The sequence below is a fragment of the Microtus oregoni genome, unplaced genomic scaffold (assembly GCF_018167655.1).
Source record: "Microtus oregoni isolate MIOR12 unplaced genomic scaffold, Mior012 000024F_ref0000369, whole genome shotgun sequence".
Lineage (NCBI taxonomy): Eukaryota > Metazoa > Chordata > Mammalia > Rodentia > Cricetidae > Microtus > Microtus oregoni.
The window spans coordinates 25,147,584-25,166,438 of record NW_024543083.1 but is presented as its reverse complement, the minus strand read 5'-3'; the positions used below and the strand labels follow the sequence as shown (position 1 = coordinate 25,166,438).

General features: G+C 46.0%; 1 protein-coding gene across 1 annotated transcript in view; it reads left to right on the top strand.

The window, feature by feature from the left end:
- The first annotated feature begins 1,936 nt into the window (after positions 1–1,936).
- Wwc2 (WW and C2 domain containing 2) overlaps positions 1,937–18,855 on the top strand; it is a 167,998-nt gene continuing 151,079 nt past the window's right edge. Inside the window, exon 1 of the mRNA XM_041673724.1 lies at positions 1,937–2,385. Coding sequence (XP_041529658.1) covers positions 2,255–2,385 — 131 coding nt within the window. The 5' untranslated portion in view covers positions 1,937–2,254. The remainder of the gene's footprint in view (positions 2,386–18,855) is intronic.

The following is an 18,855-nucleotide window of genomic DNA, read 5'->3' as shown; positions in this document are numbered from 1 at the left end:
TTTTAGAATTCTTCAGGGGAAGGGAGAAACTCACTAAGCAAGACTCAAAGTAGGACTGTTGGTTTTAGTTGCTGATTACATTTCGGCCTTGTGAATGGGACAGTCAGTGTACACACTCACACATCACTAGGGTAAGAGTTGATTTTAGACCAGCACCCTTGCTACCCACCAGGATGCATCAGGCCCCTGAGGACTAGGACTTTGACTGGTCATCTCCGGATTAACGGGCTGAGGCAGAATACAGGTTAGGGAGTGGATACTTCCCTCACAAAAACACAAAGCCCAGTTTCCAGAGGCCTTGGCCTTATTGGGGAAGACCTAGAAAGATGAACTGAGCAGTTTCTCTTGGGGACCTCTGTTTCTCTCTGGCTTTCTAGTTTCTGGGGGATTTCAGATTTCTGCTCATGCACAAACTGCTTCTTCCTGATTCCTAAGATTCCCACCTCCCTGGAAGCTTGTTTCAAGTCTAGGCCCTTACTGTCTAGTTCTATGCTCAACTTCTTCAGCAAATGCCTCGACACAGAAAATGTCCTGGCTGAGGCGAAGTCCTGACAAAATGAGATGTTACATTAGCAGGTTATTACATTGTTGTTATATTAGCAGGTAGGGTTAAGGGAATTCACACTAAGAGACGGAATGACTGGGTTTGGGGCCTTTCTTCCTAAGGTGTTACCATTCCAAAATAATCTGCTCAGAGACGCGGAAGAATAATAACAAGGGTGGCGGTGCACAGCAGGCTTTAAAGGTTTTGGCGCAGAAAGCCTCCCTCCCAGAAGGACAAGGGACATTGCAAGCTCAGTGTCTTGATTTTCCAGGGCTTTGTCTCCTTAGGAGTCTGATGTCCGGTTCCCACTCAGCGCCGAACAGCGCTTAATAGCTAAATAAATAAATGCTTATGAGAGAATATCTACATCTCATACCAGATAGACCCTTAATCAAGGCAAGTGTGGCCTCTGAATACTGCCTTGGGCTTCCTGCGGGGTGATCGCCCCGGCTGGGATTGAGGTGGGGAACTTTCCGGGACATACAGCTGGAAGAAGGGACTAGAATGTTGGACGCGGCCATGTCCCTTGGACTTAGAGCCAGCTGGAACTCCAGATGCAGAGGGCCCTGACCCTGCTGGTTCAGCGCCCCGATGCGGCGGAGAGGCGCGAGTGATTCGGAACCCCAGGGCCCGCGCGTGGCGAGTGGCTGCGACTGCGGCCGGGATGGCCCTGTCGCTTCTTAGGATCAGGCCGGAGTTTCCCCGTGGGCCATTAGGGCGGACGTGTCGCGGCGCTCACGGATCGGAGACCCGCCTTTACTTTGCTCCCCGAGGCCCGCGAGGTCCCTGGTGAGGTCATCGCGGGCCAGACTCCCAGCCGAGGGCTCGGTGGTCGCCGCGGCCCCGGACACGCCCCGGACACACTCCCAGGGCTTTTTGCACACTTCCCCACCGCCGGGAACCGCCAAGGCACGGGGCGCGGCGTGGGGGTTGTTTCTGTGCCCTTGCTGTTTGTTGGGACTTCTTCCCAGGACAGCATTCCCCACCCTTTCCTCTCGAAAGTCTTGCGGTTTCCCTAGAAGACGGAAGGAGGTCGAGAAGCTTGCAGACTTTTCTTTTGCCATCTTTCTCGTCCCGAAACTCGAAATTCCCAAAGGGTCTGGCCGAAAGGAGAGATAACTCGGGGTGGAGAGCAGGGAGAGAGCAGTGCATTCCTTCGCCCTCCCGCCTCCCACCTGGTCTCGCCGCTCTCCTCCCCTCCCCTCCCCCAAGCGCCCTGCAGCCCCGCGTCCCGCCGCGGCCACCCCGGCAGCTGCAGGGTTAAGCTCTGGAATGTGGCGGCGAGGAATGTGCATGCAGATGAGGCGAGCGCGGGGCGGGCCGGAGGCGGGACTTATGCTAATCGCACGCAAATGAGGAGGCCAGTCGCCGCCGGGCCGTTGCACCGCGGAGCTTCCCGGATCCGAGCCCAGACGGCGTCGGCCGGGGCAGCCTGGGCGCCGCGACCCTTGGCGGCCACAGGGGGACGGGGAGGAGGAGGAAGAGGCGGAGGCAGCGGCGGCAAGGAGGAGGAGGGCTCGCTCGCCTGTTCCGAAGTAGACATGGTGGACTGATCCCCGGCAGGGCTGAGAGCAGGGATTCCCGAGGCTTCTCCGCGCGTGGCCAGCTGCGCGTCCCGCGCCCTGCACGCCCCTCGCCGGTACCCGCCTTCCCGCCGCGCCCAGGGCCCGGTCCCTATGGAGGCGCCGCTCGCCGGCGAGGCCGCCGACCATGCCTAGGAGGGCCGGGAGCGGGCAGCTGCCGCTACCCCGGGGCTGGGAGGAGGCCAGGGACTACGACGGCAAGGTCTTCTACATCGATCACAACACCAGGAGGACCAGCTGGATCGACCCCAGGGACAGGTGGGAAGCCGGGCCCCGGCCGGGCGCGGGGACCCGCCTCGGAAGTGCGGCGGCGGCTGTTGTCTGGGAGACCTGGCGGGCGCGGGGGGCGTGGGGCGTGGGGCGTCGCCGGCCCTGCACCCCTGAGGTCCCTGGGGTAGGCGCGGGACGGCCGGCCTAAGCGTGGCTGTGTCTATCTGCCCGCCAGGCGCCCCTTCTTGGGCCCCATTGCCCACTGCCTTCCCCACGCCCCTCCGGGACTTGTAGACACTCCCTGCCCCCAAGGGAAGGGCTGGATTGGTGCTCTGGGCTGACACCCGGAGTCCAGTTAACCGGCTCAGGGTGGGGGATACTTGAGTCCTCTTAAGACCTCCCGTGTGCTTTAAAGTTGGTCAGAGGGAGGCAGAGGGCACCTTTCGACCTCTGCAAGGCACTCTGGGCTCGGGGCCTCCCGGAGGCCTAAGTGCACAGTGAGCAACTGGCCATCTGGGCCACCTGTGGCATCTCTCCAGCCATCCTTGACTCCTGAGCTTTGACTGCAAGCTTTTGCGAGGGCGCACTCCCATCCCTGCCCTAGGTCCGGAACGTGAAGAGGGGCCCCACTCCTGGCTAGACCTTCGTAGCTTTGCCCCTCGAATTTTAAGCACATTGAGAATTTTGCTTTTTACTGTTACTCCTCACCCGATAGCTTGGTTAGATTTTCTTGTTGAAGTGGAATGAACACTGGGACAGAACTGGGCTAAGGGGAGCCCAGACTTGAGCTGAGCTTGATTTTGCACGGGTCTCTCAATTTACAAGCGTTTTGCTCCTACCTGGAGATCTGAAGCAGACAGACATGAAGTTTTGTGGGACCTCCCAAAATGTTGTCCCCCAACTTGCATTTTACTCTGAGGAGGAGCATTTCTTAGAATTAAAGGTGTTAGAAGGCCACTAGGAGGGCGCAGTATGGTGTCACACATCTGTATAAACTCAGCACGTGTGAGGTAGGAGAAGGAGGAGGATCCTGAGTTCAAGACCAGGCTGAGTTATGGGAGACCCTGTATCAGAAAAAGAAAAAAAAAAATTACTAAGGAACACTATTACTAGTAAATTTGAAAACTCTACTCCTTTTTGATTTATTTTATATTTCTAGACCCTCATACTGCATGTAGCTCAGGCTGGCTGACTTGGAACTCATTATGTAACAGGCTGCTTCCAAACTCACAGCAATCCCCCTGCCTCAGCCTCCTCGATGCCGGAATTACAGGCGCCGGCCACCATGCCAGGTTAGTTCCTCATTGTAAATTTATTATATCCTCAGGGATGCTCCTGCCATTTGAAGTTTTACCATTTCTGAAAAGTGTTACTGACTTTTTATGCAGTGTGGTGGTGGGGTTATAAAGCCTTTTCAGGTGCTTTTCTGTTGAACAGCCCTCCCGGCTTAGTTTGAACCAGAAATGTTTTTCTACTTGATGCTCCCAATCGCTCTTTTCCGAGGACTATTGTATTTGAAAGCTATTAAAGAGCCGTTATAAGAAAGTCCCGGACCGCATAAATTTATGGAACAATCCTTGTTAAATTATCCATGAAGATATGGGTTTAGGTTTCCCTCCTGCTGGGAAAGACACCTGTGCCCAGGCCCCACCTCCCCACAGCCCCGTGGGCCATCGCTGGCCCGATGAAAGTTGTGATCCGTCACTCCCCGCATAGGAGTTGCAGTAAACCTCGGGCCCCAAGCCTGGTACTTCTGCTGTTGCACTTTGAAACTACTTAACAGATAGTTAACGTCGGTGCCGATGCTGTGCACACAGCAGCGGTTTGTGAGGCAGCTGTATAAATATTTGACTTTTACAGTTGTGCGTGCAGCCGCTCTCTCCGCTCTCGGATACTCGGGAGTTTCCGGTTAACTGCAGCCGAAGCTGCAGCACGTGCTTGTACTTTCTAGGCATTTTACACCCGCTGCTGCCTCAGCTCACAAATGTCTCGTCACTGCCCCTCGTCTCCTAAAGAGGATTCTAAGAATGTGCAGCGGCTGGGTGAAGAGAGGGGAAAGCCAAGTTTTATGGCTGGGCTTCTCCATATCACGGCTTCTTCCACAGGCCCCGCATGCCGCTTGCGTTTAGCTGGAATGGATTGTCACTTACTAGGAATGCCGTTTTTAGGAAAGGGGGACCCAAGTACTATGCTGGCGACGAACAGTTGTGACTAAGTTGACTTCTCTTTTCCCGTTTTCCTCGCAGCTGTTAGGCCTTTAATTACGTGGGGATACACATTTGAATTACTTGGAATATTTCTAGATTTTGGTATGAGAACTTTAAGAAACGTTCTGTGAATTGAGCCGCTGTGACATGTTTTCTTTTCGTGTAACTGAATAGGAAGCAGCGAGTCCTCCTACTGAGTGTTAGAACTGATTAGAGTAGATACTTGGAGTCATCACTAACTCTTGTTAATTTTGCTACACGGCAAACATGGAAAGAGAGATGTTACCCAGACCAGTAGGGAATTTGTGGATTCTTCTGCATGATCAGATTGCAAAACCTGAAAGAAAAAAGAAAAATGACTTGAGATACCATGAATCCTTGGCTGTTTGGGATCTTTAAAGTCACTTAAGTAAAGTGGTTGGAATGAGTTTGTCATCGTTATTGTTATTTTTATTCCGTTAAGAGTGAGGGCTTTGCTCCTGATAGTTCACAATTCATCCAGTGTTTCTGGTTGGACAGAGAATTATGCTGAGTGAGTGGGAGGAGGCTGGGATTTTACAGCAACCTAAGTTCATTCAAGGAGTACTGGAGCTAAAACATGGGACCCTGTTTTGGGTACTTTAAGGTTTGGGGCTTGGTCATATGATGCAGACATGCATCCCACATAATCTTGGGATGGACTAGACCTTTTACCACTCTGTCATGTACTAAGTTGAGCTGAGGTTCTGCATGGACTCTAAAATGTGAATAATATCACATCCTCATAGGGATCTTCCCCAGGTCATGATTAGGACCTAGCCAGATAGTATTATTGTCTGTTCCATGAGTGTGTAGTACCCTTGGAGGCCAGAAGAGGGCACTAGGGTCTCCTGGGGTTGGAGTTGCGGATGCTTGAGAGCTGCTATGTGGGTGCTGGGCATTGACCCCTACCTGGGCTCTCTCGAAGAGCAGCCAGTGCACTTAACTGTTGAGCCATCTCTCCAGCCTTCTGCTAACACCTTAACTCAGGGAAACCCTGATAACATAGAGACCACAGCACATTTACGAGGCTCTGTGGAGGTGATGTCATTTTATTCTCCGATCACTTCTCTGAGGTAGGGTTTTCTTACCTCACAATGATGAAGAGGAACCGGACTCAGAGAAGCTACTGGTCAAGTGTGGAGTCAGGATCTGGTACTAGACAATGTCACTCCCTGGAGCAGGGGTTCTCAACCTGCCTAATGCTGTGACCCTTTAATACAGGTTCTCTTGTTGTGGTGACTCCCAACCATAGAATTATTTTCATTGCTTTTCATAACTTTAAATTTTCTACTCTTATGAATTGTAATGTAAATGCTTGTATTTTCAGATGGTCTTAGGTGACCCCTGTGAAAGGGGTCGAGACCCACAGGTTGAGAACCACTGCTGTTAAGCTTGTACCCAGTTAGTTGGCTTCCTGGAGGCTTTGCTTCCTAAGGATGTTATTTTGAGGGTTCTCTCTCATTTGTTCACCATGAACAGTCTTTGACCACACCAGTTGGTATTTATGGTGGACCATAGATCACGGCCAAATGGGCCGGTGTTTTAAAGCACTGCCTTCAACACAGGAGAAGCGATGGGAAGGGCTCGTGGCCTCTTGAGTAGAGGACCGAGCGAGCAGGCATCAGGGGTTTGCATTACTTCTCATCCTTGTGCTGGATGCTAGCCAGAAATACAATAATTTTGTTCAGCGAAGCTTACAGGTTGCCACACAAAGCAATTTTATGTTAAGACCGATGGACCCTACCCTGTAACTTTTGCTAGGGTTAGATTTAGAGTGACTTGTAGTTTCGAAGGGAAGAGAGGCTTGCGTGGTGGTTGGTGCGTGAATGGAGGAGGAAGGAGCGCGCTGAGCGCATCGATGACGTCAGAGCAGCCTGCGTCTTTCCTGTCTCAGGTGGCTCATGCTTAGGATCCCAGAACTCTGAATCTCCGCTCCTTTCAAATCAGAGCAAGTAAATGGACTGACCCACGGCTAACTTGTAAATTTCTCCAGTCTTAATTCCGTGTTACTGCCGTGTGTGCCCTTTGTGTGTGGTAGATGTGAACTGGATGTTGCTCAGGTCAGATAACTGAAGGCTAAGATCAATGAAAGAATGTAATTCGAGCCTCTCTCCTATTTTAGTTTCTTATCAGGCTTTCAAAAAAAATTATACCCTGAGCTACCAACAACCAGAGACAATCAATTTTCCAGTTGGATTAGAACTAATGAGAGAAGTGAGCTGCTGCATTTCGAAGAATAATATAAATATGTGAATTACTTATAAGAGCAGAAAACCCACCGTCAGCTCCAATACTCTTAATCATACTGCCACGGTCATAAGTTGCTGCATATTGTCCCTTCCCAGCAGGCTCTGCGCCTGGATGCCAAGTGATGCTGAGAGTTAGCTGAGTGATTATGGTGTTTGCAGTTGTGGAGGGGTTGTGAAAAGCCTTTGGTTTTTAATCACTTGAGGAAGTGTTAAACCAAACTATGATGTCTCCTAGAATCCCCATAGAAGTGTTTCTAGTTCTCAGCAGTTCGCTACTATGCTTGCCAGAGTGAGCAGTAGTTGCTTGGCATATTTGAATGACTAAGGTTTCTTCTGTGACTTTAATGGTCTGCAGTTTACAGTTTAATTCTGCTGTAAGATTCAGGACAATAGTTGGTTTTTCAAGAAAGACTGGTATTTATAAACACGTTATTTGTTTTGAGCTGCAAATTGCTAAGTTGTCAGCTACAGCCAGCCATGGTGACATGTGGTATTTAAAGTTAATGAGAGGAAGCCTGGTACACTGGGAAGGGTGGGAGCTGCCTGCAGGCCCTGCTCTGCCTTGCAAGTGTCGCTTTCTTCCTTTTCTTGGTAAAATCCTATAGAAAACGAGGCTTTTTGCATAGGGGTGTGACCACTTCATCTTGCTGATGTGGGAGTTGGTGATCCTGTGTGTCTGTCACCTTGTATGTTGGCTTGAAACCAACATTTGTCCTGGGAACCTGAAGTAGAGATTATTTTTATGGTATGCAGGTAGCTCAACCAAGGTTTAGTTTGGCAAGTTAACAAATACTAGACACCTATCAGATATATTTTATTATTATTACCACTGCTATTACTGTATTTATTTTGGAGACAGTCTCTAGCCTAGGTTGGCATTCAGCTTTCTGTGTAGTTCTGAAGGTTCTGCTTCCACTTCCAAGTCAGAAGAAGATGGTGACAATTTTGTGTGTTTGTATGTGGGTGTGGTGTGCATGTATGTACATGTTAGTTGTGTGTGCACTTGTATATTTATCTGCATGTGTGTGAAGAGCTAAAGTTGATGTTGAATATTTGCCTCTCTTGCTTTTTGCTTTACATATTGAGGCAGGGTCTCTCACTGAACCCAGAATTTAGCAACTTCAGGTGCCTAGCTAGCAACTCAACCCTTGGGAATCCTGAAGAGGTAGGCTCTAATGCCAGTGAAGGAATGAACTTGCCAGGAAGAATGAGGGCAAGCAGGTCAAGAATGGGCATGTCCGTCTTCCCTGTCCTGTATATAGGCTGCCATCAAAGATGTGGGTCCAGATTTAAGGGGAACATTCCACTTGAAAAGATATGGGTTTAGGGTGGAACTTCTCATCTCAAATGATTCAATCAAGAAAAAAAAATCCTTCACTGGTGAACCCAGCTGCATCGGGTTTTAGTTAATTCCAGATGTAATCAAGTTGACAACCAAGAATAGCCGTTATACCCTGTCTCTGCTTCCCTGAGTCCTAGGATTCTGGGTGGTCTCCATGTCTACCTGCTTTCATGTGGGTTCTGGAAATCCAGCCTCTGGTCCTGACATCTGCACAAGTGCTTTTCACCCTCTGAGCTATCTCCCAAGGCCCTTTTATTTTAAAAGAAAACTTCGAATTGTAATCTGTAACACACCACACACACACACACACACACACACACACACACACACACGTGCGCACGCACACAGTCTTAGATACCACTGTCCCAGTGTGGAAGTCGGAGGACAATGTTTGTAAGTTGGTTCTCTTCTTCCATTGTGGGAATGCACTATGATCATCAGGCTTGATTCTCTAGCATCTCATTGGTCCATTGGATTTTATTTGTGAGACAGAACCTCTGTAGCTCATGGCTGCTTTGACCTCTGGGTTTTGCTGCTTCACCTTCCCTAGTGCTGATAGTGCAGGTCCACACCACCTTGCCCGGCCTTAGAAAACTTGTAAAAAGAATTGTGCATAGGAATATGGGAAAAAAAAGTAGCGTGAATTCTAATTGGTCTTAATAATAAAAACCCTGAACCAGGTATGGGGTAAATGCTGAAAGATCAGAGAGACAAAGGATCAAGCCATAGCCAACTCTTATGTTGGTTACTTCTCAGCCAAAAAAGGGCCAAGTCCAAAAGGTTGTGCCTAATTCACTTTCTATTCTAACTAAAATTACCAAAACTATCTTTTAATGTCTCTCAACCTTATATACTTTATACCTCTTTAGTGACTTTTCTGAATCTGGTAACAAGGAAAACTATAACTCTAACTACAATTCCATCAGAGACCCGAGAAGGAAATAGTACTACCTGAGTAAGCAGGGAGTGCAAGGAAGCAATTTCCAAAAAATGTGAGATATGACAGAAACAACTGGCTGCCTGGACAGTCACCCAAAGTTCCTCTGCAACATTGGAGTATCCATCTTTGGCCTACAGGCCTAGCATATCTGACAGTCTTTTCTGTGAAGCAGGATATTCTGAAGGACTGTCCTACCTTGTCCTGGCAAAATTTGGCAATCACTTTCTTTTGTGTCCTGCTTCTCCAATTTGGACAGCATACCGTCAGCAGTTCAGGAAAGGACACTTTTTGTCACCCTGAAAGTAAATTCCCTATGGAGTTTCTTCGATGCCCATCATCTCTGAAGTAGATTGGTGCTGCCAGGAACAGACATGTCTCATTGTCATAAAAAAAGAAAAGAACCTATGTCATTAAAGCATCTTAAATGCCATCTTCTATAGATCTCTGAAGCGTTTGAAGACAATCTATCTAAAATATATCTGTTTGATTTCAGAAACATACTAATATGACTACCAGTTTGATTGGCATGGCTGACTACTAACTTGCATTTCTTTATATTCTAATTAGTTGATAATAGTAACTTTCAAGGACTAGAAATGTGCATTGCATTGTTAAATGAGCTGTATAGGTACAATACTTTGAACAAGATTAGAAATATATGTACAGTATGTTAACAAAATTAATCTCAAATTTGTATCAATATACAAAGATCCATATCAATGTGAAATATTTAAAACAGTTGCCTTTTAAAAGTAGATAGAATAATCTATACTTTATAATCCTGTCATATCTATATTCTCCCATTTTTCTTGTCAAAACAAGAACTCTGAATCTGATCTCTTTTGCTCAACTTTTTCCCTGACCATTACAACAACTTATAACGAACCACTCTAAACAATGACTCATACTCATAACCCCCTAAATGACCAAAACCACTCACCCACCTCTTGGGAATGTGAGCATTGTGTAATTAAATTTATTTTGTATTATCTGGGGCGATGACATCTTTGGGGGGTCCTGAAAAGAAAAATTTGTGTTAATTGTCAAGTCCTGGGAGAGGTAGCTGTGTCATTTGTTGTTCAGTCTCTGTGCAATGGGGAAGTGCAGGGTGTCTCAGGTCCTGGCTAGAGGAGTCTGTGAGGCTGGACCATATCAGCTAGCCACCTCAAAATTGTCCTGAGTAGTTTTTACTCGAAAGCCCATCTTCAGGTGATGTTTGTTAACTTAGTGGTGTTATCGTAGTCCTGGTGGAATTGTAGTTGTGGGGATCCATCCTCCTTTTGGGGACTTCAAAGGTCACTATTAGGCATAGTCTTGTTCACTGCAGAAAACTTAAACATTCTAAATGTCATATGCAACAGATCTCAAAGAGGTTAAAAAAAATACTGTTATGTACTGCAGAGTAACAAAAACTAAATTCCTAGTTACATGATAGAGATTTAAACCTAAAGTTATGTATAGGAAGATAGATGAAGCCTTTTTCTAGAATTAGTTAGTAGTCTATGTGACCATTAATATCATAACAAAAAATATAATATATATTATATATTATAAATATGTTAATCTTATAAATTTTGAGATGATGTTTATACCTTAAGAAAAGCCGTGAAAGAACCAAAATAAAAACAGAATTATGAGATTAGTAGCAATAAAATAGTCCCTTAATTTTGGTTTTTCTCCTATCCCATATCAGGTGGCTCTTTTGACATGAAACGGAAATTTTGTATTTTACTTTAACAAGCATGCTTAGATTTAGAGATGGAGAGAGCCACACTCCAAGTCCAAAGGCAACTTTAAGTTTTAACTGAATTGGGACTACAAAAAGACCATTTGCATTATATGTCTGTAGAGAAAAGTAGAAACAAACATTTGGGAAGATTTATGCAATTTTATCCTGTTGAAATGTGATATACTCGTAGGTCAATTTACTTTTCCTTGGGGCATTTTTTTCTGGATGATTTGTTCTTTTTCTTCAGATGCCTCATTTGTCCATGGATGCCTTTATTTTCCTGAAAAGACAAAAAGAAAACCCCCGCCCCAACCCTAACTTTGGGGAGGTTCCCTTTTAGGAAGTTATATCTGTTCTAATGAGAAGCATTTTTTATTTATTTACTTATTTATTTTTTTGGTTTTTCGAGACAGGGTGATGTGGGAGTGTCATATATCAATCTGTTGATTTCATTGGTTAAGCAATAAAGAAACTGCTTGACCCTCATAGGTTAAAACATAGGTGGGAGGAGTAAACAGAACGGAAGGCTGGGAGAAAGAAGCTGAGTCAAGGATTCGCCATGATTCTTCCACTCCAGGCAGACGCAGGTTAAGATCATTCCTGGTAAGCCAGCTCGTGGGCTACACAGATTATAAGAAATGGGCTAGTCCAGGTGCGAGAGTTAGCCCAGAAAAGGCTAGATATAATGGGCCAAGCGGTGTTTAAAAGAATACAGTTTTCTGTGTAATTATTTCAGGGCATAAGCTAAAGCTAGCCATGCAGGCGGCAGGGTTGCCGGGGACGCAGCCCTGCCACTCCTATTACTACAACAGGGTTTCTTTGTAGCTTTGGAGCCTGTCCTGGAACTAGCTCTTGTAGACCAGGCTGGCCTCGAACTCACGAAGATCCGCCTGCCTCTGCCTCCTGAGTGCTGGGATTAAAGGTGGGCGACACTATTGCCCAGCTAGGGAAGCATTTGATAATCATATAATTTAGTTTAGATTGAATGGTCACACTGGACTTTCTTGTTCAAATCTAACGTTTATCAGTTTCAGTGGTTTCTCCTAAAATTTTTGTTTTATTTTCTATAGCTGTTCTATCATCCAAAACAGTATGATTCCTTACAGTCGACATTAGGTTCTTTAATTGCTCTGGGAAGGAGTTTTCTCCAGAATGACAGGAAACAACTGAATTGAATTTGGCCTGGGGGGGGGGGCCCTGTGAGAGGCCCTTCAAGGTATTCCTCCTCCCTTGGCAAAGGGTCACCTTGACTGTCCCTTGTTGATCTACATTCATTAGTCCAATGCCTGCCTTTGCCACACCTTCTATATAATCCAGAAGGGAGGGGCATAGTTTGGATTATGCTTAGAAAAAGCGTTGTTTCTAGGAATGCACTGTTTACAGTCCCTTTTTAGGTGACCCTGTTTATAGCAATTGAAACACTTGACCTTTTGGTTTTCCTTCAAACCCCTGGAAATCACCTCTCCTATCCAAGCATCAATCATGGTTATGAGAGTTGGTGCTGATTATCTCAGATCTTGTCTTTAACAACCTAATTACCTTTTTGCATTGTGCATTAGAATTTTCAAAAGTGAGAGATTCAATTACTATTGTCTAACTTCTGAATTTGGTATCATTCTATTTACTGCTGAAGTCAATCTTTGTAAGAAATCAGTGAAGGTTTCCTTTGTTCCCTCTATAACATTAGTAAATGACTCAATTTTCTTTCCTACTTCTTCAATTCTGTCTCAAGCATTCAAAGCTGCTACACAGCATAAAGTCAGGGTGTGTTCATCATATAGAGATTGCATCTGAACATTAGCATAATCTCCCTCTCTAAGAAGTTGTTCTTGGGAGATTTTCATACCTCTAGCCCTACTTCATTGTTCAATGTCTTAGTCTCTCTCTCTCTCTCTCTCTCCCTCTCTTTCTCTCAGTCTCCTCTTTCTGCCAGGTCTTCCATTGTAATTGAGGACCAGACTCCAAGACTCCTGTAACTAAGTCTCTTCAGTTTGAGGGACAGTTCTATTACAAGTTGACCATGAGTTTAACATCAGCTTCATAAAAGGTGAATGCATGCCTCATGAGACCATCGCTTCCTTGAATCTCCTTAAATCTTAACATTTCCACAGGAGTCCATTCAGCTCTTGCGCAGCCTTGTGATATTTATAATATGGCAATTCCTATGAGGTTACTGGATAAATTAAAGTTGGTTGTTTGAAAACCTTAGGCTGACTCACTCTAACCTTATAATGCAAGGCTGAGATTGGTTCCCCTTTAAATTCCTCTGTCTGGTTCTGAGTATTTCTAGGATCTATTTTAATAAGTTTTTCTAAGCCCTGTACCTTGGCACTTTTATCAACCAGCTTTTTAAAGGATAAACCAAGAGTTATCAAACCAACAATAAAGATTGTCAAAATGATAATTAATGTTAGGTCAATCCCAGTTAAGTTGATTATCCCTTCATTTAATTGGCTCCAAATTTAAACTATGCATTGTGTAATCATGCAAAAACCAACTCTCTTCATTTCAATAGTGTTTCCCATTTTTTAACATGGGAAAAAAAACCTCTCTCTTTTGACTAATTTCTCCCTTTAAGAATTCCCAATTTTCTCACAAAATCTGTCGACAACAATGGTGAAATACGAGGCTGTAGTGTCTCTGAGCAGAGAACACAGGCAACGAACAGCTCTAGGTATTAGCATGTAGCTGTGAGTCGAGTGTGTGGTGGTTGCAATAACAGCAGAAGCCTGAGTGGGTATCAAGGGGGCTGCTAGTGTGGCTGCAGCTCAAGGAGAGGTTTTGGGGGATGCCCACAACCCTCGGGGGAGAGGGGGCTGTCTGTTTGTGCAGAAGAAGTAGGTGTAGCATGGCAGGAGTTACCTGAAGGCAGAGCCAGCCAGTCTGGGGCAGGTAAGTCTGGCTGTGGCATTTGGAACCCAGGTACCTCTGGAGTTTGGGGCCTGTGGAGTCTGCGGCAAAGAGGCTGTAAGAAAAAAAAAATCCCAAACTCTCTCAGAGGCTTAGGGGAAAAGAGAGAAAAAACTAGCCAACATGAGCCAGTGACTGCAAAGCCACAGGCAAGTGGCTTTTTGTGAATTCATGTGTTGAAGTTGGGCACCAAATGTAGTGCAAATTCTAAATGGTCTTAATAACAAAAACCCGGAACCAGATATCAGGGTAAATACTGAAAGATTAGAGAGACAAAGGAGCAAGCCCCAGTCAGCTCTTAACTTGATTACTCCTCAGCCAAAAAAGGTCTGAGCCCCTGTCTCCTCCTGCCTTATAGTCTTCTCTTCGCTAGCCATATCACTTCCTGTCGGTTTGTACAGACCTTCATACCTCTATGGCTAACTAGTGGCTAGCTCCATCCTCTGATCTTCAGGCAAACTTTATTTGTTAGAGTACAAACAAGATAGCACCACAGAAACCATCCAACAAAAAATAGCAAATTTTAAAGGCACAATAGCAGTTCACTGTAGGAGGCATAAATGTAGTATTAGGTCTTGATATATGGACATACTAGATTTTTAACTATGTGTGTGTGAGATGCATGCATGTGTGTTTGTATAGATAGATGTGCCATGAACGTGTGTGTGTCTGTAGCCAGAGGGCGGCTTTGGCTGTCACCCCAGAAATACCATCTACCTCCTTTGAGGCAGGATCTCTCAGCTGGCCTGAAGCTCTGAGTTCCTGGGACCTTCTTGTCTCTGCTTCCTTAGGGCTGAGATTACAAGTGTGTAACACATACAGTGTTTCAGCTCGTGTGCTGGAGAGTTTTATGTCATCTTGACACCAACTGCTGTCATCTGAGAGGAGGGAACCTCAATTAGCAAAATGGCAATGTGAGACGGGACTGTAGGCAGGCCTGAAAGGCGTTCTCTTAATTGGCAATTGATGCTGGAGGACCCAGCCCATTGTGAGTGGTGATATCCCTGGGCTGTTGTTGGTCCTGGTTACTGTAAGGAAGCAGGCTAAGCAAACCATGGGAAGCAAACCAGTAAGCAGCAGCCCTCCATGGTCCCTGCACCAGCTCCTGCCTCTGGGATCCTGCCTTGTTTGAGTTTCTGTCCTGACTTCCTTTAGTGATAACAGCAATGCTAAAGTGTAAGCTGACTAAACCCTTTCCTTCCCAAGTCTCTTTGGCCGTGGTGTTTCCTTCCAGCAGTAGTACCCTAACCAAGACATATGAGTTGTGGCTATTGAGCTCAGGATCTCCCACTTGCAAGGGTATTCCTCTTGCTCTGGAGATACTAACTTTACTATGGCACTATTTACTATTGGTATTATTTATATGCTCACAAGCTGATGATGATGACCAGACAGAAAATAATCCCATGTATTAACCTTACTATGCAGAGAGCTGAAACTTGTTATAGTCAATGGCATCCCCTGATACACTATATTTACTTTTGTTTTGTGAATAATTGTTCATGTGTTGTTAGCCCTACTTTTAGTAAATAACTCATAGTACCAAAAGTAAATTGTGAGAATATTTGGGGGTTGAAGAGATGGCACTGGCCAGACTTCCAGAGGTCCTGGGTTCAAGTCCCAGCCCTCATAGGGCAGCTCATAACTGTCTGTAACTCTTGCCCTAGGGGATCTAATGCCCCCTTCTGGTCTTTGAGGGCACTGCATGCATGTGGTACACAGACTGCAGGCAAAACACTCACACATTAAAAAAAAAAAAAAGTGAGAGTGTTTGGAAATAGAACTTCCTGGGCCAGTATAGGTTAGCAAACCAGTCTCTGGGGACTGGTTCTTCACCCCATAGCTTCTGAGGAGTTACAGAAGTGTAGTCTTCACTGCTTCCGTGTGAGCAGAGGCTTCTTTCTTTCATATTCACGGCCTGTGGTGGTTAAGAGTTCTGAATGTGAGCACCCGTAGCAAATGCTGAGCTACAGAGAGTTGTGCTGTGGATTCCTGATTGAAATGCTGCCTAGCTAATGGACCATGGAATGTGGTTTTTGTTTGTTTGTTTGTTTTGTTTTTGTATTTTATTGATGTTTCTATGTTCTATAAGCAGGCTGTTTTATTAAGTGGCAGTGACCCTCAATAAAATTTTAAGCACGGTAGGCAACTTTTACTGCAGATTTGAAGGCCACACAATTTTATTTAGTGTAAAGCTTTAACCCTGCGGTTTCCTCTGCGTGTGGATAAGAGTTGGTTTTTTTTTTTTTGAACTTGTGAGGAGAATGGTTGTGCGGACTCCGTTGTCCCCCTCCTGCCCCAGGTGAGGTTTTGGGTGGTCAGCAATCCTGGCCCAATTGCATGTTTTCCTTTGTCCCCATTTTCAGGGAATTTGAATTTGGTTGAAACAGATCTTATGGTCACTTTCCTCTTCGCTCCCTTCATTTCTGCTGAGTGGTGGAATTTATAATATTTCTCTTAAGACAGTAAAAATGTGAACTGGAATTTGACTTGGCAGACTCGGGTTTAGTGCCCAGGTTTGCTATGGATACCCAGAGCCAGTGTGGGTGTCTGCCTCTGGTCTTGTCTGCGCTCTGACGGGATGCCTGTTGGATGCACGTAGATGCATTCTTGATGGGTCTCCTCGTGTCTCATGTGTAACGAGCACTCCTGCAGTCTGCATCACTAATGATTTCCTAAAATTCATTCGTGCCCGTGAAGACAGAGACCTGCTTTGTGTGTGGACCCCCCCTTCTGCTCCTGCTTCGATGACCTGTCCCCACAGGGTACAGCACTGCACCCATAACAATGAGACACAAGCATTTCAAGGGTCTTTTCCTAGATTTTTTTCAAGGTGCAACCATTTGCCCCTTGTTAGTACAGCTGGCATGACCCCATCGTCAGTCTTGCACATATGCATGAACTAACTCATCAAACGTATTGAAACTGCCATGCAGGCACATTGATCACGAGGACACAGCGCTGAACAAAATAAGTAAGGTCCTATTTTCATAGATTTTTATATTCTAGTTTGGGGAGGGCAAAGAAAATAATTTTCTTTATTCTTCACCTTGGCCACGGTGAAGTGACAGCGGTGTCATTAGGTGCTGCATTGAGTTGGGAAGTCCTTTGTTTTTTGAGGATCTACATTTAAGATCTTCCATCCACTTGGAGATCTTGGGAGAGACTAAATGGTGAAGGCCTGAGAAAAGGCCAGGGAGCTCCCAGGCCAGGGCTTCAGGGCATGAGAGCCTCTAGGCAAGTGTGACTGTTTACATCAGAACTCACGGAAATGAAACTGGACAACTGATGCTGGGGTTTCCCTAGCCATAGTTTAAGGTGCAGTAGCCCTGTGTGCAGATAGAGAACATTTCCTCTGGTTTAGGAGGCCCTACTATGCTGCTGCCTTCTCTCAAACAGATGTAGCAGTTGCTGTAGTAGAGAAGCTGGAGACCTGGAGACATGTTCTAGTGTCTTTGTATTTTGAAACTGTTCTAGGCAAGATGGCTTAATGTTTTTCATCGTCACCCATCTCATCCTCACTGACAAGTGCTGTGCTTTAGATGACAAGGATGAACTGGACTTCCACATGCAGGCACTATGTCTTGCTCGCTGTTGATTTTAGTGTCCTCCTGCCAGCAAACTCGTCATTTACTGGACACATGCAACCTTTCATAGGCTCATTACCACCCGCTTCTGTGGTTTGAATGAGCTTTGAATTTGTCCTCTATAGATTCAGGGGATGTCGTAGGTCTTTGGGGGCTTATCTGCAGAAAGGATCAAAGTTCTCTTACGAGGGACCCACTTAAGAGGGAACCAGCTTGGCCACACTCCTGCCCATATGGCTTCCTGCACTGTGATGCCACCCACCACGAGGTCTTCACCAGAGCTAAGTAGAAGTTGCCTTGACCTTGAACCTCAAGACCTGTTTTTAAATAAAGTTAGAGCCAGTTTTGAGTATTTTCATGTTATAAAAGTGAGTTAAAGCCCGGTGGTGGTGACGCATGCCTTTAATCCCAGCACTTGGGAGGCAGAGGCAGGTGGATCTCTATGAGTTTCAGGCCAGCTTGGTTTACAAAACAAGTTCCAGGACAGCCAGGATACAGAGAAGCCATATCTGGAAAAAGATTTAAAAAGAAAAAAACAAGTTAATACACCCCCCAGTTTAGGAACTCAATTTACAAGATTAAGTGCTTGTCCTGAGGACACAAAGCTCCGAAAGCCTGGCGGAACTAGGTTTATGTGTTCGACTTCAAGGCCACTTGCTGTCTACAAATTACTCCTTGTATGGCCTTTGCCCTCCTGTCTGGGACTTGGGAATCATAGCTACTTTATAGGACTTAATTTAAATTTCATCGTGTGAAACATCTCCCAGCATAGCTGTCCATAGTTCGCAGGACTTTAATTGTTCCACTTGATGCTAGCTTCTGTCATGTGTGCCGTGTTTGCCTCCTCTGGCTGAACCACTGCCGTCTGAGTTTGTTCTGTAATCTTCCCAGGTGAGTGGGTAGGTACCACTTAGTGAAATCCTGCACAGCATTATCTGTTTATCCCCCTCAGGACATAGCAAGAGCCCCTGCGTGTACTAGTGCGCAAAAGCAGCTTCATTTCAGTCTGTCGCTTCTGCCTGTTGCAGTGTTTTAGCTTCTTGCAGAGGCTGAGATCTGAGGAGCTGTAAATCCTCTTTATCCCTGTCATCTGGTTCTAAAACCCCTTTGCCCTTGGATGGTGGCCTCCTCCTGCCTAGGCTCAGGAATCACTTTCCGTCTCCTCCAGGCTGTGCCCTCCCTGCCTCTGTGAGGGAGCCGACCTTTTTCTGAGAATGCCGAGGCTGCTTCCAGGTCCTTACTTTCCTGTGCAGCTCTCTTCATCAGTGGTAAACCTGATGTGATCCGCGGTGTGAGCCAGCCTGGGTCCCACTCCAGATGGTGAATCACAGACCTTGATTGGAATTCCTCTCTACCCTGACGCTTGTAATTGGTCCTAGATCTTGGGTGGGGTGGGGTGGGGTGGGGTGGGTCATGCCAGTATATTGTTATGTCAGCCATGTTAGTGTCTGCTTTAATTGTCTTAGATTTGGATCCGCAGTCAAGAGCCCTTATAGGTCACAGATGGCAGAAGCTCGGGGTGTCCAGTGTTTC